This window comes from Genypterus blacodes, unplaced genomic scaffold, assembly GCF_046128005.1.
Source record: "Genypterus blacodes isolate CSIRO-AG114 ecotype Tasmania unplaced genomic scaffold, CSIRO-AGI_Gbla_v1 ptg000055l_1, whole genome shotgun sequence".
In the NCBI taxonomy this organism is placed as follows: Eukaryota; Metazoa; Chordata; class Actinopteri; order Ophidiiformes; family Ophidiidae; genus Genypterus; species Genypterus blacodes.
In genome coordinates, this window is record NW_027466867.1 from 7767076 (window position 1) to 7784934 (window position 17859).

At 46.1% G+C, this 17859-nt stretch overlaps 2 protein-coding genes, 1 long non-coding RNA gene and 1 other non-coding gene across 4 annotated transcripts; 2 read left to right on the top strand and 2 right to left on the bottom strand.

Moving 5' to 3' along the window:
- The first annotated feature begins 562 nt into the window (after positions 1-562).
- On the top strand, positions 563-5074 carry socs3b (suppressor of cytokine signaling 3b). Its single transcript, XM_076151536.1, has 3 exons — positions 563-811; positions 2074-2428; positions 2674-5074. Exons 2-3 carry the CDS (start codon positions 2300-2302, stop codon positions 3220-3222), a joined length of 678 nt encoding a protein of 225 aa, XP_076007651.1. The 5' UTR covers positions 563-811; positions 2074-2299; the 3' UTR covers positions 3223-5074.
- A 9037-nt stretch (positions 5075-14111) lies between these two features.
- Positions 14112-17342, top strand: tha1 (threonine aldolase 1). The gene is made up of 7 exons (XM_076151529.1): positions 14112-14471; positions 15006-15089; positions 15181-15269; positions 15394-15579; positions 15823-15960; positions 16242-16434; positions 16527-17342. Exons 1-7 carry the CDS (start codon positions 14222-14224, stop codon positions 16826-16828), a joined length of 1242 nt encoding a protein of 413 aa, XP_076007644.1. The 5' UTR covers positions 14112-14221; the 3' UTR covers positions 16829-17342.
- On the bottom strand, positions 15166-17849 carry LOC143001769 (uncharacterized). The gene is made up of 3 exons (XR_012963724.1): positions 17719-17849; positions 15775-15921; positions 15166-15244 (listed from the first exon to the last, which is right to left on the bottom strand). It is a non-coding gene; the product is annotated as an uncharacterized LOC143001769 (long non-coding RNA).
- On the bottom strand, positions 17472-17553 carry trnal-uag (transfer RNA leucine (anticodon UAG)). Its single transcript has one exon. It is a non-coding gene; the product is annotated as a tRNA-Leu (tRNA).
- Positions 17850-17859: the final 10 nt, after the last annotated feature.

The window sequence follows — 17859 nt, forward strand, 5'->3', positions numbered from 1 at the left end:
AAACAAAACAGATCCTACCATTGTAAAACTCTGTGTGCAATATTCTGTCCACATCCAGTAAAAGATGATAAGCATGTTTAAATATGCAACAAAGCTGCGGCCTGAGAAATTACTATTGAGTTGAATCAACACTAGACAGTGTCAACAGAAGCTGGATATCATCAGCTGCACAAAGGCAGGATTTATTGCAGGGCTCTGTGGTAATGGATTGCATCAAAACTGCACACATTCTAAACTGCAAACCGTCGGTGTGTATGAGCGTATAAACCCGCAGCCTGCTGAGTCTGCGCCCCTTCGCTCCCCATCGCTCATATAATTTAAAATCTGCCATATCTTCAGCTTTTAACTTTTTCACCTTGTCGAGAAGGGAACCCACTAGTACCAGGAAACAGCCCGGCAAAGGTCACCGTGATTATTTATTGGCAATCTTCCAGGAGCGCACGGGAGAGTGTGTGAGTGTATGTGTGTGTGCGGGTGTGCGGGTGTGTGTGCGTGTGTGCGCGCGCGCGCGCGTGTGTGTGTGCGTGTGAGCTTACTGGAAGGGGCTCGGAGGAGGAGCCCTTACGATTCAAGCTTACGATTCAAGCCTATACTCATAGGAAACAACCTCCAGTAACCTTCCAAACACACGGATACGGACATCTCGGCTGATCCCACCACATTCCTCCGCTCAGGACGAACCCACACAGGGACACTTTTCTGGATTTTAATGCCTGAGTTAATATTTTATCTAGTACTACTCTCGGGTAGTTTGGATTTTTTATCCATTTACGACGAGCGGCTGCGGTGCAGAGCTGAACAGATCCGCAAGGTAAGTTAGAAAAGCTGGTGAAAAGCCACCACCGCCACTACCATCATCATCATCACTCTGTAAGGGACAAAAACGAACGATTATTATGCGAATTACGCTATGTTATTTATGTCATTCAGCTGCCGGGGCTCCTTGCGGTGCATGCGCCGTTTATTCCCGGTCGGAACTTCTATTTTGTGCCCGGATCGTAATTTCAGGCTTGTTTTGGGAATTCTTGTGAATGGAGGAGCGATTTGTGTGGGAGCAACAGCGGATCCGCCATGGCGCCTCCGGCTGAAACCACCGTCTCTCTCCCGGTGCAAACTTAGCGTTCTTTCCGATGAAGGAGGGGGGGTCGGAGCGTAGCGGAGCGGACGGGACGCCTCGTTGTAGCCGCGGTGAAACGGGAGAATGGGGCCTCTGTGACGCGACCACGCAGGGAAGAAGGGGACTGTTTAGCGGAAAATGTGTGTGGGGGGGGGAGGAGGAGGAGGAGGAGGAAGAGCAAAACGCGCCGGTGTCTCTCTCTTTCACAGTGACCCCGTTTCTGGAATCCCTTGTTGCGGTACGCCCGATCGAAGACAATTGAAAGCAATCAGGATCCAGTTGCTGTCTGGCTGCACGATGCAGCAGCAGCAGGCTCAACGCGAGTAAACCGAGGATTCATTTAAACTAAATATAACCCGCCTGGTCCTGACTGCTGCATTTGTCATGTCGCCCTTAACTGCATTTGGACGAGACTGAACCAAATGACTTCAGTGTTTCCCTTTTTTTTTGCATGTGTGCATCCTCACCTCTGTGCATGTGTGTGTACGCGTGTGTGTGCAGTCCAACAACTTCTGCCTTTACAAAGCTACAAGGGTCAGTTTATGTTGACACTGTGGACTCTATGGTCAGTATTGATTTGTGTGATTTTCTCTAACTTAATCATTGAATAAGTCAACTAACCTAGTCTCTATGGTTATTGGTGCCATGATGGACGATAATGGATTGCATTAGACTCTACAGCCATAGATAATAAACTGGTAACTATGGTTATTCTGTGGCTGTATTAAGTGGTGTGTGTGTGTGTGTGTGTACTCAAATGATTTCTAATATGCAGTCCTTCTAATGTATGTAAATGAGGGTGGACTATATATTAGACGCACATTTCAAAGTGCAGTAGTTTATTCCCACACCGACTTTATGGCCTGAACGTTAGACGCTTCTTAAAGTTGTGTAGCAGGTCTGTGCTGTGTTGTGCAGGTGTGTCACCCACCTAATCTCTGCTCTGTCCTCTCCAGCTGTGTTTAGGTGCTCTCACCCAGCCCCTCTCTGGATGCATCAGACTCCTCTGCCCCGGGGCCCTGGACCCGGTGTGTGACCCCGCCTCCCTCGCCCCTCTCTCCCTCTCTCCCTTCTCCCTCCTTTCCTTCCTCCCCTGGCCCCTTCCTACCTGCGCTCCTCCACCCTCCTGCTCTGGGCCCCCTGCCTCTCGACCAGCAGGTAGAGGCAGGGGGCCATGGCGCCATGGTAGCCCTTGGGGGACGGAACGCCCTCGCCATGAACGGTGCGACTGGCGCAGAGGGCAGGGGTCAGGGGTCGAACCTTGCCCCACATCGCTACAAGCCCTTCAGCTCGCATGCCCACTACCAGCAGGTCAGTCACAGTAGATCGCCAGTGTGTGTGTGTGTGTGTGTGTGAGATAATAGCTGTAATGGATCTACACATCTTGCAATTAGGGTCATGACAATTAATTTAGTTGATCATTTAAAAAGATCTTAATCTGCCAAATAGTTGCTCCAGTCTTATTGTTCCTCTGCAGGTGATATTCAGTAATGATTTCAAAAGGCCAAAGCATATTAGGGAATATTCATGACGTGGTTCTTTCTGTTCTGTTCAAGGTGATGTGTGCTCTGCGTAAACTGCAGGAGAGTGGGTTTTACTGGGGGTCCGTGGGGGGCCGCGAGGCCAGCTCCCTGCTCCGGTCCGAAGCCCCCGGTACGTTCCTGATCCGGGACTCTTCTGACCACCATCACTTCTTCACCCTGTCTGTCCAGACTGTCCGCGGAACCAAGAACCTGCGCATCCACAGCGAGGGAGGTGGATTCTTCTTACAGCCAGACCCCCGAAGCACCCACGAGCCCCCGCAGTTTGACTGTGTGCTAAAACTCATAGCACACTACATGGGGAAAGGGCCAGATACTAGACGGGGCAGAGACGGGGCGTCTGGTGGGAGAACAGAAATGAAAGGCGCTAACGTGTATCTGATCCACACCGGGGGAGAGAAGATCCCCTTAGAGTTGCGGCGGCCTCTGTCCAGAGCTCTCTCCTCGCTGCAGCACCTCTGCAGGAGAACACTGAACAACAGGGGGCTGGGGGGGTCCGAAAGCAACGAGCAGCTCCCACACACACTCAGAGACTTTCTAGAGGAGTACGATGCTCCCATTTGACTGACAGGAACTGCTGAAGTTCCGCTACTAGGACCAGGTGCCCGGAGGATGGCACTCAACCAGACCAGTTCTCAACGCATTATATACAATTCTGTGCATTGGGAGGTGAGCAGTTAACCTTAGATGCAGGTGTGAGGTCAGTTTTCAGTAAACAATCAGAATCAGGCGAGTATACGCCGATCTGATCTCAGATCCAAGCCCCAGCACTGATGGACAACATTTACCCAGAGTCTTAGAGAGGAGCCTCATTTGGGTAACCCAGGATACCTCATCTTAGCAGAACTGACCATTTGTCAAGTGGCAGATGACGCCAGAGGTGAAAGGTCAACGATTCCTATGACTGACGCAGAGCAGAGCCTCGTAGAAGATTAATGTGATTGGTCAATAGTAACGGTGACAGTGACGGCACGATCAATACACCACCAGTGATCCCTGTGGGTTCAGTGTAATGAAGAAAGTGTGTCTCCTCCTCTCCTTTCCTCTCCCCTCTGACATTTACAACAGTTTGGATCACTGGACACAAAGAAAGAGAGCGGAGAACAGAGAGGTGGGGAGAAAGAGGGAGGAGCTCAAGTCCACATGAAGGGTCCAAACCTGAGAGTGCATTTGGTTCTCTCTGTGTGTGTGTGTGTGTGTGTGTGTGTGTGTGTACTCAAGTGTTAATTTCCCCCCATTGCAGCGTTTGGGGTGGACATGAACACAGATACACACAAACACACAGGTGCAGACTACACATGTAGGGTTTTGATATCACGGGGAACAAAGAGAAAAAAAAGGCCCATTTCAAAGCTTCTCCCTCTTTTTGATTGTTCCTCTTCACTCCACCTTTATTGCCGCCATCTCCGTGTTTCAGCGTTTACGTGCTTTGACAGTGACGGAACACAGACTGTTGTTACAGAGACAAAAGCTTTGGCTCGGGACCAAACCAAACAATAGAGCTTATTTTTAACCAGGCCGGATAAAAAAAACCCACATCTACTATATTGTTAAAAGGAGGGGGGGGGGGGAGGGGGAGGATGATGAGGATGAGGCTCTAACGGGGATTGCACAAAAGTAAAAAGATGTGCAGGAAATAGGAGGAAAGGGAAATGGAAGAGGAGACAGGGGAGGGCTGGGGAGGGGGGAAAGGGGAGGAGACATACTGGTATATAGAGAAACAAAAACACTGACGTGATTTAGTGGAAGCGATGAGTAGGACTCTGCTCCTGTAAATGTAAAGCTAGATTCAGACTCCAAGCTGCCGTGCTGCTTTCACACACACACACACACACACACACATGCACACACACACACGCGCGCATACACACACACACAGATACAGGTGAATTTCAACAGTAAGCTCCATGTTTAGGAATACAAACGTAGGGAAAGTCTGTGTACATTGTCATCTCCAAACCTCTGTGTAAAACTGTTTTTATAGTGAGTGTCTGACTGATCCCAACCTCTCTCCCTCCCCGATCTCGTCTGTATACCGCCGCCCCACGAAGGAGACAGGAGGACACGTGTGTGTGACGCGGCCAGTGACAGTATAACCCTGAAACCGTAGAAAGGTCTCAAGCCCAATCTTACCTTCCTTTGATACCTCTGAAGCAGGAGCGGACGGGACAGTTGGGTTTTCTCTCTGAATGTCACGGGAAGGCAAGTCTTCCCACTGGTGATTCTTTAAAAAAGCCTCTTTTTATAAAAACCAAACGCAAGACTGGGATCTGATCGAGGTGATCACGGCGCCCCTCTTTGGTTTTGTGTTTGTGCCGTATCATATTTGACCCGTGCTCATGCTTCAGCTGTGATCCATATTGGAGTGGTGGCGTTTTCATCTTCAATTTTGTGACCACTTAAGGGGGGAGGAGGAGGGATAAAAAAGGAAAAGAAAAGAAAAAAGATGATGATCACACACCTTTGATCAAATCCCAGTCTTGTTTTTTTTTTTTTTTTTCAGATCAACACAAGTGTACATGTGTGGCACAGCAGTGGACCTCATGTGTGTGTGAATCATTTGTCTTTTATAAAGACTTGTCTCGCATAAAAACGCTGGCCACTTGTCTGGCAAATACAAGCTGTAATATCTCAAATGGAAAAAAAAAAGCATTACAAAAAATAAATGAAAAGGAACGTTGCACATATTTATATTTCTAAAATATTCAATAATTTATATTAAAGAGCACTATTTTTACAAAAGTCAATGCATTTGCCCTGTGTGTTATTTTGTCCCCTGTGCCGTTTGTCGCTCGGCCCTCCTCTTCGCTCCCTCTTCCCCTCTCTCACAGAGTCAATATTGACTGGATACGCTGTAACTTACCGTAACATATTGTTTGGCCGTCTGTGTTCCAGCAATGCCGAGCCCACAAAGACTTTATTTACTGACAAATGGCTTTTCCTAGTTAAACAAAGACGTGCTTATTCAGTCTGCAGGCGGCGGCTTTGAAAAGCACAGAGTGAGGATACACATTAGGGGAGGGTTAAAATTACTGCAATCATCACTTCTCATTTTCTCTGCTGGTGCATTGTGGGTAAATTCCATAGGGTTGGCTGAATGTGATGAAGGGTGGGGACAGGATTTGGCCTCTGTGTGTGTGTACGCACATGCCCTACAGATGTACACAAAACACTGCAACAAAGGGATTCCCAGAAGTACTGAGTTGTTTCAGGTTAGCGCTCCCCTCTCGATTACACACTCTCTCTCTCTCTCTCTCTCTCTCTCTCTCTTGCTCTCATCACACACACACACTTTGACACAGCAGTCACTGTGTAGAAAGCTCACATTGGAGTGGACCTAACTGGAAAGGAATGCAGCAGGGTTTTATACATCCTGCCCGAGGGGCTGAGAGTGGATGGTGTCCTCCCTCACTGTCTGTGTGTGTGTGTGTGTGTGTGCGTGGATATAAAGACTACATATGTGTGTATAAGGTCAAGAAGGTGAAATGGCCACATGGGGGAGATTTATGATGGTCTTTGATTGAACAGTGCAGAGCCAAAAGTGTGTGTGTGTGTGTGTGTGTGTGTGTGTGTGAGAGAGAGAGAGACTGGTCAAGCTAGATTGCAGGTGGTAAAATTAAGCTCGGGAGAGTTTCTTCATCTGTCTCCCCCCCTTCTCTCTCTCTCTCTCTCGCTCTATCCCTCTCTCTCTCTCTCTCTCTCTGCATATACACACACTGTTCCTATTCCCTGCATACCTAGTGTTCTGTCTGAGGCTGGCTTCCAGGAAAGAGGCACTTTAATTGAGTTGAATTTTTACAGCTTGCCTGATGTTAGTGTGCGTATGCGAGAAGGCGAATGAGGTGTCTTTGTGTGTGTGTGTGTGTGTGTGTGTGTGTGTGTGTGTGTGTCTGTCTGTGTGTGCGTGTGTGTGTACGTGCGTGCGTGCCTGTGTGTGACAGGGAGATACAAAGGCAGACAAGAATGGAAATGAAGTTTGCGTAAAGAATTCGGAGGGAGATGTGAAACTGTATTGTTGACAGTTTTCAGCTCTTCTGGAACTGCCAATGGCGTCATTACAGCATCCATCATAGCACAACACACACACACACACACACATGCACACACATTCACTTCTGTGGAAGCAAATGTGGGAAGGCGATTACAACATTTAATCATTGTTTGTATGTCTCACCTCAGCGCAGCTAATTATAACCGTTCAGCAAATACAAACCGTTCTTAATTGTCGATTTAACTGAGTCCTTGATGCTGTAATGACACTTCCAGGAAATGTGTGTGTGTGTGTGTGTGTGTGTGTGTGGAAGAGGGTGGGTGAGAGTATTTGTTTATGAGAGCAAGATTGAGTGGGTAATTACAGGCGAAAATGACGTACCTCAAGAGACAAACAGAAATGACTTCTTTCCAAAATTCAACCAGAATTATCCAGTTCTTGTGTGTGTGTGTGTGTGTGTGTGTGTGTGTGTGTGTGTTCACACACACACACACACACACACACACACACACACACACACACACACACACACACACACACACACACACACACACACACAAACACACATTGTCTAAATAAGCCAGCTCAGCTCCGAATGACTCATTTATGTTCCTCATAGTTGTCCGGTTAGTCGGAGTGGAATATTCTGCCCGTATCCTTCACTTCTCCTGTGTATCTCATGCGCTCCTATAAAGTCTTTCCACCATGATTCATTTGGGTAATGACTTGCTGTGTTCAGCTCAACAGTTGTCAACAGTGTCCCTGCCAAGCACAACACTCGCCTCTCAAACAACTGAGCCTGGGTTTGGAATGCTTACAACACCCCAGAGTTTTGTGCACCCACTTACAGCCTTAACCTCGAACGCACCACGAGGTAACGCGGAGAGAAAGTTGTGCAACAGGGAGAAAATGGTTAAAAAGATTGTTTTGACGCGGCTTGATTGATAACATTCCTCCTGCCTGATTACAATCAAATTTTTCCCGTTCATTTTCACTCGCGAACTTTGGCCAAATTCAACAACGTGGAGCGCTGAAGGTGGAAAGAATATGAAAGGTTTGAAACATGCCCTGCAACAAGCCACACTGGGTTTCCAGGAAGGGCCTTTGGTTTGCTGATTATTTCTTCCAGGAAGGCTTTTTGTTGGCTGATGGGCGCTTATAGGAAAGACGTTTGGTTGGCCCATCAGCTCCAGTATTGTCACAGCCGCTTCTGATAAAGCCAGACCAGCTTCCAGGAAACCAGAGATTTACCCTCCAGCATTCCATCATTCCTTCACCATCAGCATAGAGAGAGGGAGAGAGAGAGAGAGAGAGCAGAAGGGGTATAACAGGGACATGGATCAATAAAAACCATATGGGAAGCATACAGATAGTCGAATGCACTCAAAAACACGTGTGTGCGCATATGAACACACACTTCAACCATCCAATACACTCACTGACCAGCTCGTTGTGACACACACACACGCACACACGCGCACTCAAAACCACAATATTTTTCTAAGCCCCCCCCCCCCGCCCCTTCTCCCCCCTCTCCCCCCCCTCGCATGCACACACACACACACACACACTGTACGGTATTTGAGACGCATTGTGACTAACTTTATTTTTCCTCGAGTTGCGAATGAATTTCTTGAAAATGGTTTTCCAGTAACACTGGACAGCTTAACGGATGGGTGTGCCTGCTGACTGGAAGGAAAAACAACACACAAAAAAACTACCTGGGATGACTGAGAGGCACAAAAACAGGTTGTTAAGGGCGCTGGTGAGGCGTGTAGCGTGTTGCAAGTACACAGGATCGCATTGTTTTGAATCTTGCGCTGTTTCCTTCTGCTTTCACGGTAGCGGGAGCGTGACGGCAGGCGGCTCGGGTGCCAAACGTCTTACTGTAACGCCGTGGCCTCCCACCAGAATCCTCCTGCACGCTCAGGTGTCACTGCACACACAGGCCGCAGCTGGGCCCGAGACACCCACACACACCCACGCACACAGTAACTATAGTATCTGCTCAGGTCCAGAACTTTAATACTGTTTTGAACGTTTGCAGATTGAGATTTTAGATTCATTCAACACCAGATACTCCCCTCTCTCTCTTGTTCCCCCATCCTTCCTCCTGTCCTGTTCCCTGTGTCCTTCCTTCCTTCCTTCCTTGTCCTCCCCTCTCCCATCCGCCATTGTTTCTTTTTCTGTCCTTGTGTACTGTATGTCCTATATCCTTCCTTCCTCGCTTCTTCTCCTCCTCACGTACAATTTATCTTCTTTCCTCCGCTCCGGTCTTAATTCCTGGCCGACTTCTTTTCCCAAATCCCTCCTTTCCTTCTTTTCCTGCCCGGAGAACACAGAATCATCCCAAATTTGGAGATACTAAAGTTTATACCTGACAACAAAACAAAACTCTCTAAACTAACGATACTTGAATACACTTATTGTTTACATTTACTTAAATAACATCTGTACCACTGTTATGCTAGTATTGCTACTTCCATTAGAATAGTATTCAATCACTGTCACACACACACACACACAGTCCTCACTGGATGCATTGACAGTACTGACCGCTATAGGGGAAAGTGTGTAGGCGGGTGTCAGACAGTGGCCGTCAATCAGTTGCATAATAAAGAGACGGCGAACATCAAACAGGCTCCACCGGCTTTGGCATTTCTTTATCAATACTTTTCCATTGTGGTTTCCACAGTGGATAAAATCATTAAGTGTCTCTGACTGTGTTTCTCTCTGGCAGCTGAAGCCACAAGTACCAGTTGGCGTATCGGTGTCAGATAAAGACCTTCAAAAAGTCACATTCACATAAGCCCAAACAGCTTCTTTTTCATATTAAATACTGCAGCCTTTAGTGGGGATTACATCCACTTTAAAGGCTCAGTCTGTCATTCTCTTGCCACATAAATGTAAGACATGTTCACTTAACTCTTGTAGGCTATGTGCCAAACGGACAAATGGAAGGTTTCCCAACCATTGACGAGAGTGACAACAAACTTGATACATGAACGACTCTGTTCCATTGTGTTGTCATTATCGGAATCACTTTAACACAGAACAGGTCCTTTGTTCACCTTTGGATTCCGGCTTGTGCAGTTAAAGATAACAAAAGCCCTCAGTGTTCAGAGTTTTCCCTGCGATCACTTTGAGACACTTTTGTTCTAGTGACCGTAACACTTATTATGATGTTCTGTTTTATCTCAGCAAGGGTTGAATTGGATTAAAGGGAACCCTTTGCACTGATTCCAGTCAGCTATAGACCTACCACACTACAACCCCTCCCACCCCCCAACATAAAGCAAATGGGACTGTTCAAGCTTATTAACGTGAGTGTGTGTGTGTGTTTAAGTGAGTTCAGCTTGTGTAAACACCACACACTCATTAAAGACATCTAATCACTGCTCTCTTCATATTCAACGTTTACCGAAAAAGGTGTCATTAAAGACATATGCTGCACACACACACACACACACACACGCACTAACACACACCCTCCCCCCTTTGGATCATGAAGGATCACATTCGTTCTTGAGGAAGAAACCAGGGGGTTCCGCTGTGTGCCCGGCATTGAACAGCATCTGAATGCGAGAGCCAATCAGAGAGCGGCATATACTGAGCCCCCCAAGTGCTGCTGGTTTATAGGGCTCTGCTTCAGAGAAGTCACATGATTTCCCAGAGTGTGTGAGAGAGAGAGAGGGAGAGAGAGAGAGAGAGAGAGAGAGAGAGGGAGGGAGGGAGCAGTGAAAAAGAGGGTCAGGAGGGTGACAGTCTTGCTACTTGCTGAGGGGTGAATTGAGGGTCTGGTAAATGGATGAGTGGAGAGGAAAGGAAGGGCAGAAAGGAGGCAAAAAAAGAGAAAGGCAGCCGTTCTCGGAAGTGAAATTGTACAGTCTGCTCTCAGTCTATAATTACAGCTGAATGAACAAAATGACAAATTCTGAATTCTGACTGAGAGGACGAGTCGATGAGTGGGTGAATGACAGATGAGATGAATGCGACTGAACGGGCAGGGGTGTGTTGCCACAGAGGGTAAACCCTGCTTCATACCTCCACACACTCCCCACACAACTCATAAACTCCTGCAGCACAGAGGACTCCCCCCAATCTGCTGACAAAAAAGAGAAAGAACAAACTCCACCATAGATCCTCCCCCCGCCTCTCACACTGAACCAGGAGCTCATGTAAGCCTCCGTCTCTTCTTTTACAATGATTCATTCTCCTGTTTGTAGCCCTATTTATCACCACAAGCATTAAATGTTGTCCTTTATTTGTCCTAGTGAGGTATTCAATCTATTTCCAAGTCTGAAAAATGGATCCCAAACTCTGTACACTACAAACTAAGAGAATAACCCTCGACCCCTCCACACTGGATTCTCGTTTGATGCATTTTATGGTTAAGTCTTAAGTTTTGTGTGTGTGTGTGTGTGTGTGTGTGTGTGTGTGTGTACATGGCCCGTGACACATAGGGTGGCAAGTATGAAATGTGAAGCAGATGTTCAGTCTTGTTCCTGAGGCACTAATGTCAACACCTCTGCACTGAAGAGGGATATGGGATGTGTGTGCGTATGTGTTTGTGTGTGTCTGTGTGTGTGTGTGCGCCTCTATGTGTGTGTGTGAATTAAATACCTCATTTGAGGGAAGGTTTCCCATAAACACCTGTTTTGTTCCGGTTAATATCTATCGTCATGGCGAAGAAATGATGGCCTCAGTGAAAGAGGAGCGAGAGAAAGGGAGAGAGAGAGAGAGAGAGGAGGAGGAGGAGGAGGGGTCACCTCCATTCCCCTCCGTCTGTGAAAGAGAAGAGCTCGTGTGGGATGAACACATTCGTTTATTCATTCGGCCCGTCTATTTTCAGCCCAGTGGGTTTATGGTTATTGGAAAGGCGTTGCCGTCTCGCTCCTTCCCAGAAGGAGTCAATATTTCTCCCTCTCCTTCATTTCTCCCTCTCTCCCTCTTTTTCTCTAATTCAATATTTTCTCCAAAACACCACTCTGCCTCCACACAGAGGCAAGGAATGCTGGAAGGCATCTGAGAAAAACAAAACACACCAGCAAATGTACAGACACACACACTCCAGCGCAGACTAAGTGTGAGGTTACAGAACGCTTTGCCAGCCGTGATCCCGGAACGTCTCCTGCTCGGGATATCTCCCACCTTCTCCCTCTTATCACAATTATCCATCTCTCTGTCTTGCTTACTGCATCTTTATCTCTCTCCTTTCACGGCTCTTGTGGGACTCTCGAGACCAACTGTGGCCTTTTTATGATGCTGATGTTTACTAATGACTTTTAATGATGATTTGTTATGGCTCATAAAATCTGTCTCTGTTACTGGCAACATTCCTTTAACTACAGTGCGGTGCGGTCCTGATAACACACACAGGGATGTTTATGCAGTGATAAAAATCAGACAAGGTAGCCTGAGTATGCACGTGACTTTGAAATGTGTGTGTGTGTGAGAGAGGGAGGGTGCTGATGGCGTTTGTGATGTGCCTGCACTGTGAGTTGCAGCACTTGTAGGTCAGACAGAAAGGATGAGGCAGCAGCATCAGAGGGAGGGAGTTGTGTGCTGTACTTCTCACAAACCTTCACCTCTAAATATTGATGCAGCCCCAGAGCCATGGGGGAACTGGGGCTTTATAGTTGATAAAAATAGAGGACAGAACTGGATACATCCAGTTTAGCTCGGTCCTGATCCTACAGCCTCATCACAATGGCATGCACACACTCTCAAAGGGACAGAGGGGGGGAATACCAAAAAGGAGTCCTCCTTAATGTGTTAAGGTTAAGTTAAGTGATGAGGTCATGCCCAGGGTGGTGCAGACGGGTATTTGGGCCGAGCGGGAGGCCTTTGAGCAGGCGCATGTCAGGTTAAAGGGGCATTTAGCTGAGCGCAGAGGCATTTACACCGACTAGAACGGCACCTTAGCCTACAAGAGGAGCACTCTGGCTGAACTGGAGGGCATTTGGTTGGATGGAGGAGTATTTGGGCCTGAAGAGAGAGAAAGAGAGGGAGAGAGAGGGAGACACACAGAGGATGACTGGAGGAGTCTTAGCACTGACCAGAGCGCCACTTGGGCTGACCAGAGAGTATTTTGCACTGAGGCAACCGGAGGCGTGTTAGGGCAGATCAGAGAATAACGAGGATAAATCTCAGGATCAGTGGGTACAGCTGAAGTGTAAGCTTTAAAAATAGACTTGTATATAGTTCATGTGGGTGTGAAAGAGTCCCATTAGATCACAGCCTTATCTCGGTTCAATCGAGGTGTCCGGGTGTGTGTTTGTGTGTGAGTTAGGGGTGTAGATGTTGTGTGAGTGCTCTCAAACCTCCTTCTCTCTCTAAACCCTCCCCCCCTCCCCAATATAGAAGGATGATGGATGAATGTTGCTTGGATTTGTCGTCATCGGCTCACTGCAGGATAAAGGTCATGCCAAAACCAGTTCTGTGGCACCTGAAGAATGTGTCGGTGCCTTGGATACTTCAGTGAGACATTAACAAACCACTGAGACGTGTAAATACAAACACACACAAAAGATAAGAAGCGGTTACACGCCTTGGATACTATTGGGCAGATGAATGCAACGCACAGTTGGAGTCACACAAGGAAATGCCTTCTAAGCACAGCTGCGTTATCCATTATGATCTTTTCATATTGATTAAAGATAATTGTCCAAGAACACAATATGGCATCGCCGAATGGGATTGTGGGTATGGAATTGTTTATGTTACACCATGAAGTAATTTACCTGAACTTTGCATTCCTCTGTTGTTCTAGTCTGCACCTCAATACATCCATACTTCAAACAGAGATAAATATCTAATGAGTAAACTAAATACACTAACATGAACACCTTTTCCAGTAAAATACGTTGATTTGGAGCTTTTTCTAAGTGTATTGATTCAGCTCTGGTGATATTGAATGTTGTGCTCCTCTGTACAGTGACCTCTCTGACACAATGTCAATAACAACTTAACATTATTATCTTTGCAAACAAAGCATTTATTGCACGGCTGTTGTATTGCATTGCATTTGATTCTATGCTGAATGTTTTATTTAGTATCTCTCTTGTAATGATATTAACCCAAATCTATACTATATTCTAAAACTCAGTAAGACATAAACAATGTATCAGTAGCTCATATATGCTTAAACATATGACTGAGACCTCATACGTTTAGTTTTGCAAGAATTGTATTTTAGATTTCTATGTTGTCTTTTGTGTACCTGAACGCTGTATTACGTCATTGTTTTTAACAAAGCACATGCTTTTCAGTTTTGTTTTTAATGCGTTTGACAATTAATTTAAATTAGTACTGTGATCGACCTTGGTGATGTTTTTTTGTTGACGCTCATGTTGGCGTTGGTTTGAAAATGTCGCCACCTTGCGGTTGATATGAGTCTGTGCTTTTTATCCTGATCGGTTATCTATTATTCTGTCTGGTCTATGCTGATCGGTTATCTATTAGTTTACCTGTTCGAAACACCTAGTAGTCAATTATTACCTCCTCGAACTACATAACAAAGTGTACTGTTTAAGCTGAGTCCATGAACGCATTGACACAAACAATCTAACAATGCTTCCGTTAAGATCTTTGGTGAGGTTTGTAAACCACAAACCGGTTCGTGCCGCGGTGGCAACATGCCCGGCTCGGTTCTATTATAACGACAGGAGGTCCGGCATACCTCCCGCGGCCGGGGCGGCTCATGTTCGGGTCGTGGACCTCCGCAGCGACACTCAAACCAAACCCGGGGCAGCGATGCGCCGGGCCATGGCGGAGGCCGAGGTGGGAGATGATGTGGTGGGAGAAGACCCGACAGTTAACGGTCAGAGCCACACTGATTCTGCACCACTTAAGGGATACCTGTTGCATTAGATCAGTGGTTCCGTGTTGTCCGTGACGTTCCCGGCGCCCGCACGCGCAAAAATGGTTTAATATCGTCCCCCCTGAAACCTCTGGTTACAGAGGGGTTTCAGGGGGGACGATATTAAACCCGGAACCAGAGGTTTCAGGGGGAGTTACAGGGGGCGCCAGACACACTGGACGGTGGTCCCGGTGGCCGGAAATAATCTAAAAGCAAAAACGTGTTGTCCGTGACGCAAAAAAACCCAAAGCGGTGCCGAGACGTTAAGTGGAGGGAAGGTAGAAAGAATCTCAAAGTGGAAACCTTTTTACCATCTCTGTCAATCAGTCACTACATCAGAATGCATTGTCTCTGCACTCTAGGCGACTATAAAACTGAGGAAAAAAGAGCCAGTGATGAATTTAACCCTGAAATTGTTTTTATTGTTTGCACACGTGCGTCTATTCTTTTGACATTTTTATCAAATGTTGCAGTTTCATACAATCGTTTCTGCAGAGCTGCAGAGAATGGCGGCTGAGATGTTTGGTGTTGAAGCCACTCTGTTTGTCCCAAGTGGAACCATGAGTAATCTCATCGCAGGTAAAATGCTCTTATTCTGAGTGATTCATCTGTATATCAGTCCGCTTGGAGAGAAGAATGATCATAATATCTGTGTATTGCTGTTATCCAGTGATGGTGCACTGCAGGGAGCGAGGTGATGAGATGATTGTGGGCGATCTGTCCCATTTACACATCTATGAGCAAGGAGGGAGTGCACATGTAAGTGAGCAGCAAGAGTAGTCCTTCTGCTGCTCTTTCTACATAATCTTCAAATTGAGTTGACGGTCATATGTGGAAGAATTCAGTGTGTGTGTGTGTGTGTGTGTGTTTTTTATTGACACAGCTGGCTGGTGTTCACTCCACCACAGTGACCACCCGCCCTGACGGTACATTTGACTTGAAGGAGCTGGAGAGGAAGATTCGCCACGATTACCCCGACCCCCACTACCCTCGTTCTCGCCTCATATGTGTGGAGAACACACACAACATACAAGGAGGGCGTGTACTGCCTCTGCATTTTCTAGAGGAGGTGTATCTCATATTATTGTTCTACTTTACTTTCTTTAATTACTTTTGATGTAGTGGAGTATGTTGTGCAGTATTCTACAATGAACTGTTGTGTACTTAAAGTAAAGAACCAAGACCCCCAAAACAGTTATTCAACACAATACTCATGTAAATGTACTTGAATGGGTCACCATGTAAAACTATCTGTGGTACTTACATTTTTATATTGGAGGATTCAGCTGATGATGATGTTTTTCATTCATAGGCTCGTGCTCTGGCAGATAAATATGGTCTGGGTGTTCACATGGATGGAGCTAGAGTGATGAATGCAGCTGTAGTTCTGGGGGTCCCTCCATCCAGCATCCTGCAATATGCACACAGTGTCAGTGTGTGTCTCTCCAAGGTGAGATCACAATACACAAAATAGATGTCGACACATGAACTGTCATTTCAGAAATTTTTTATTTTCAGTAATGTAATGTATTTATTTGTTAATAACATACTGTGGAAATGTCTAATTTACAAACAAAATTTCATCACAAGATCACAGTTTCATCTTCAATTTGAGAAATACAAGCAAATGTTCACTCTTGAGAAGCTGTAATCACCAACTGATATTTTACTCAACGACTTTACAAAATAAATTGTCAGCAATCAATTGTAAGCTATTTGGTTGTGTAACAGGGTTTGGGAGCCCCTGTGGGCAGCTTGCTGGGTGGACCGCAGGACTTCATATCTCAAGCAGTCCGGTGCAGAAAGGCTCTGGGTGGAGGGATGCGACAGGCTGGCATTATAGCAGCAGCTGGGAAAATTGCACTAACGGAGATGATTGGGAGACTGAAGGAAGACCATCACAATGCAAAGACCTTTGCTCAAGGTGGGTAAAATCATAGAAAAAGGAAAATGTTGTCTACTTGACATTGTTGTCTTGGTTCTGACTTTTGCTGTTTGGTTGGTCTTCTGTTCTAGCTCTTCTAGACTGTGATCCTCCTCTGTACTCTGTAGACATGGCGAATGTGGAGACCAACATTCTGCGGTTTAATATACAGGACACCAGCCTGAGTCCATCAGACTTTTGTAGGCGTATGGCCCAGGTTTGCGATGGAGAGGAGGCTGCACTGGGACAGGGGATACAGGTTCTGATGTACCCTTATTTTCTCGGCTATGTACGAGCTGTGTGGCATTTAGGGGTTTCCTCAGAAGATACCCAGCTGGCCATTCAAAAACTGCAGTTTATATCTCGTCAATATGCAAAGGAAAAACACAGTTAAGAGTGTAACCAAGTGCATAAAGATCTCTATAGACTAAGCTCCACAGGACACAAACCACTGGAAACCGATTGGAACTCTGATTTAAATGATGATTAATTACGTTTTAGGAATTACCTTCTCTTATTGCTTATTGCTGATTTTAAAGGCACGTTAGATGTTTTGGAGATAAAGTCAGAGGCCAGACTGACATGGTTTGGACATGTACAGAGGAGGGATGGTGAATTTATTGGGAAAAGGATGCTAACGTGGGAACTCCCAGGCAAGAGGCCTAGAGGAAGTAGTGGATATAGGTGAAGGAGGATATGAGGTTAGTTGGTGTAAGAGAAGAGAATGCAGAGGATAGGAGTGGATGGAGACGGTTGACTTGCTGTGGTGACCCTTGAAGGGAGCAGCCGAAAGGAAAAGAAGAAGAAGGGTTAAATTTCTAATTCAAAGTGCCCTACAGCCAAAAATCTAATCTAAGTATGGTTCTGGGTTTCAAATGATCACTGCCATGTTTGTTTTTGTCATTAAAACATCATAATGAATATTTACAAGGTGTAGTTTGTTGTTATTGTATGTAATGAATACTGCAATAATTTGTCAAAGGTACGCTTATGTTTTAAAAAGTTAAGTGTAAAGGAAAAATTAAATGAAAAGTAATTGGCAGCGGTGGGATTCGAACCCACGCCATCGAAATGACTGGAGCCTAAATCCAGCGCCTTAGACCACTCGGCCACGCTACCTTACGCCGGTGAGGTGGACACAGTATGATATCTTACTATTGGTCACGTCATGAGCACCATTCGATAAATAGAACTCAATGAATGTATAATACTAAAACGTAAAACGCTAATGCTCCACTGACAGCACACAAAATGCCGCCATACAAAGTGAATTCCCGCACTTACTTAAACAGCGCGAACGCTAACTTGTTGAGTTGGTCGGGCTTTGTTTTGTTAAATGTCGATAAAATACAGCTAAAGAGCCATTTTCCATTTTTTATCAGACAAAGGTCGGGTGTCCGCCAACATTTAACGAGTCCAATATGT

Excerpts from the sequence above, each read along its gene's own strand:
- socs3b (XM_076151536.1), top strand. The coding sequence starts at position 2,300 with ATGGTAGCCCTTGGGGGACGGAACGCCCTCGCCATGAACGGTGCGACT. Across the intron at positions 2,429-2,673 it reads CGCATGCCCACTACCAGCAG|GTGATGTGTGCTCTGCGTAA; the intron begins GTCAGTCACAGT and ends GTTCTGTTCAAG.
- tha1 (XM_076151529.1), top strand. The coding sequence starts at position 14,222 with ATGCTTCCGTTAAGATCTTTGGTGAGGTTTGTAAACCACAAACCGGTT. Across the intron at positions 15,090-15,180 it reads CATGAGTAATCTCATCGCAG|TGATGGTGCACTGCAGGGAG; the intron begins GTAAAATGCTCT and ends GCTGTTATCCAG. Across the intron at positions 15,270-15,393 it reads AGCAAGGAGGGAGTGCACAT|CTGGCTGGTGTTCACTCCAC; the intron begins GTAAGTGAGCAG and ends TTATTGACACAG.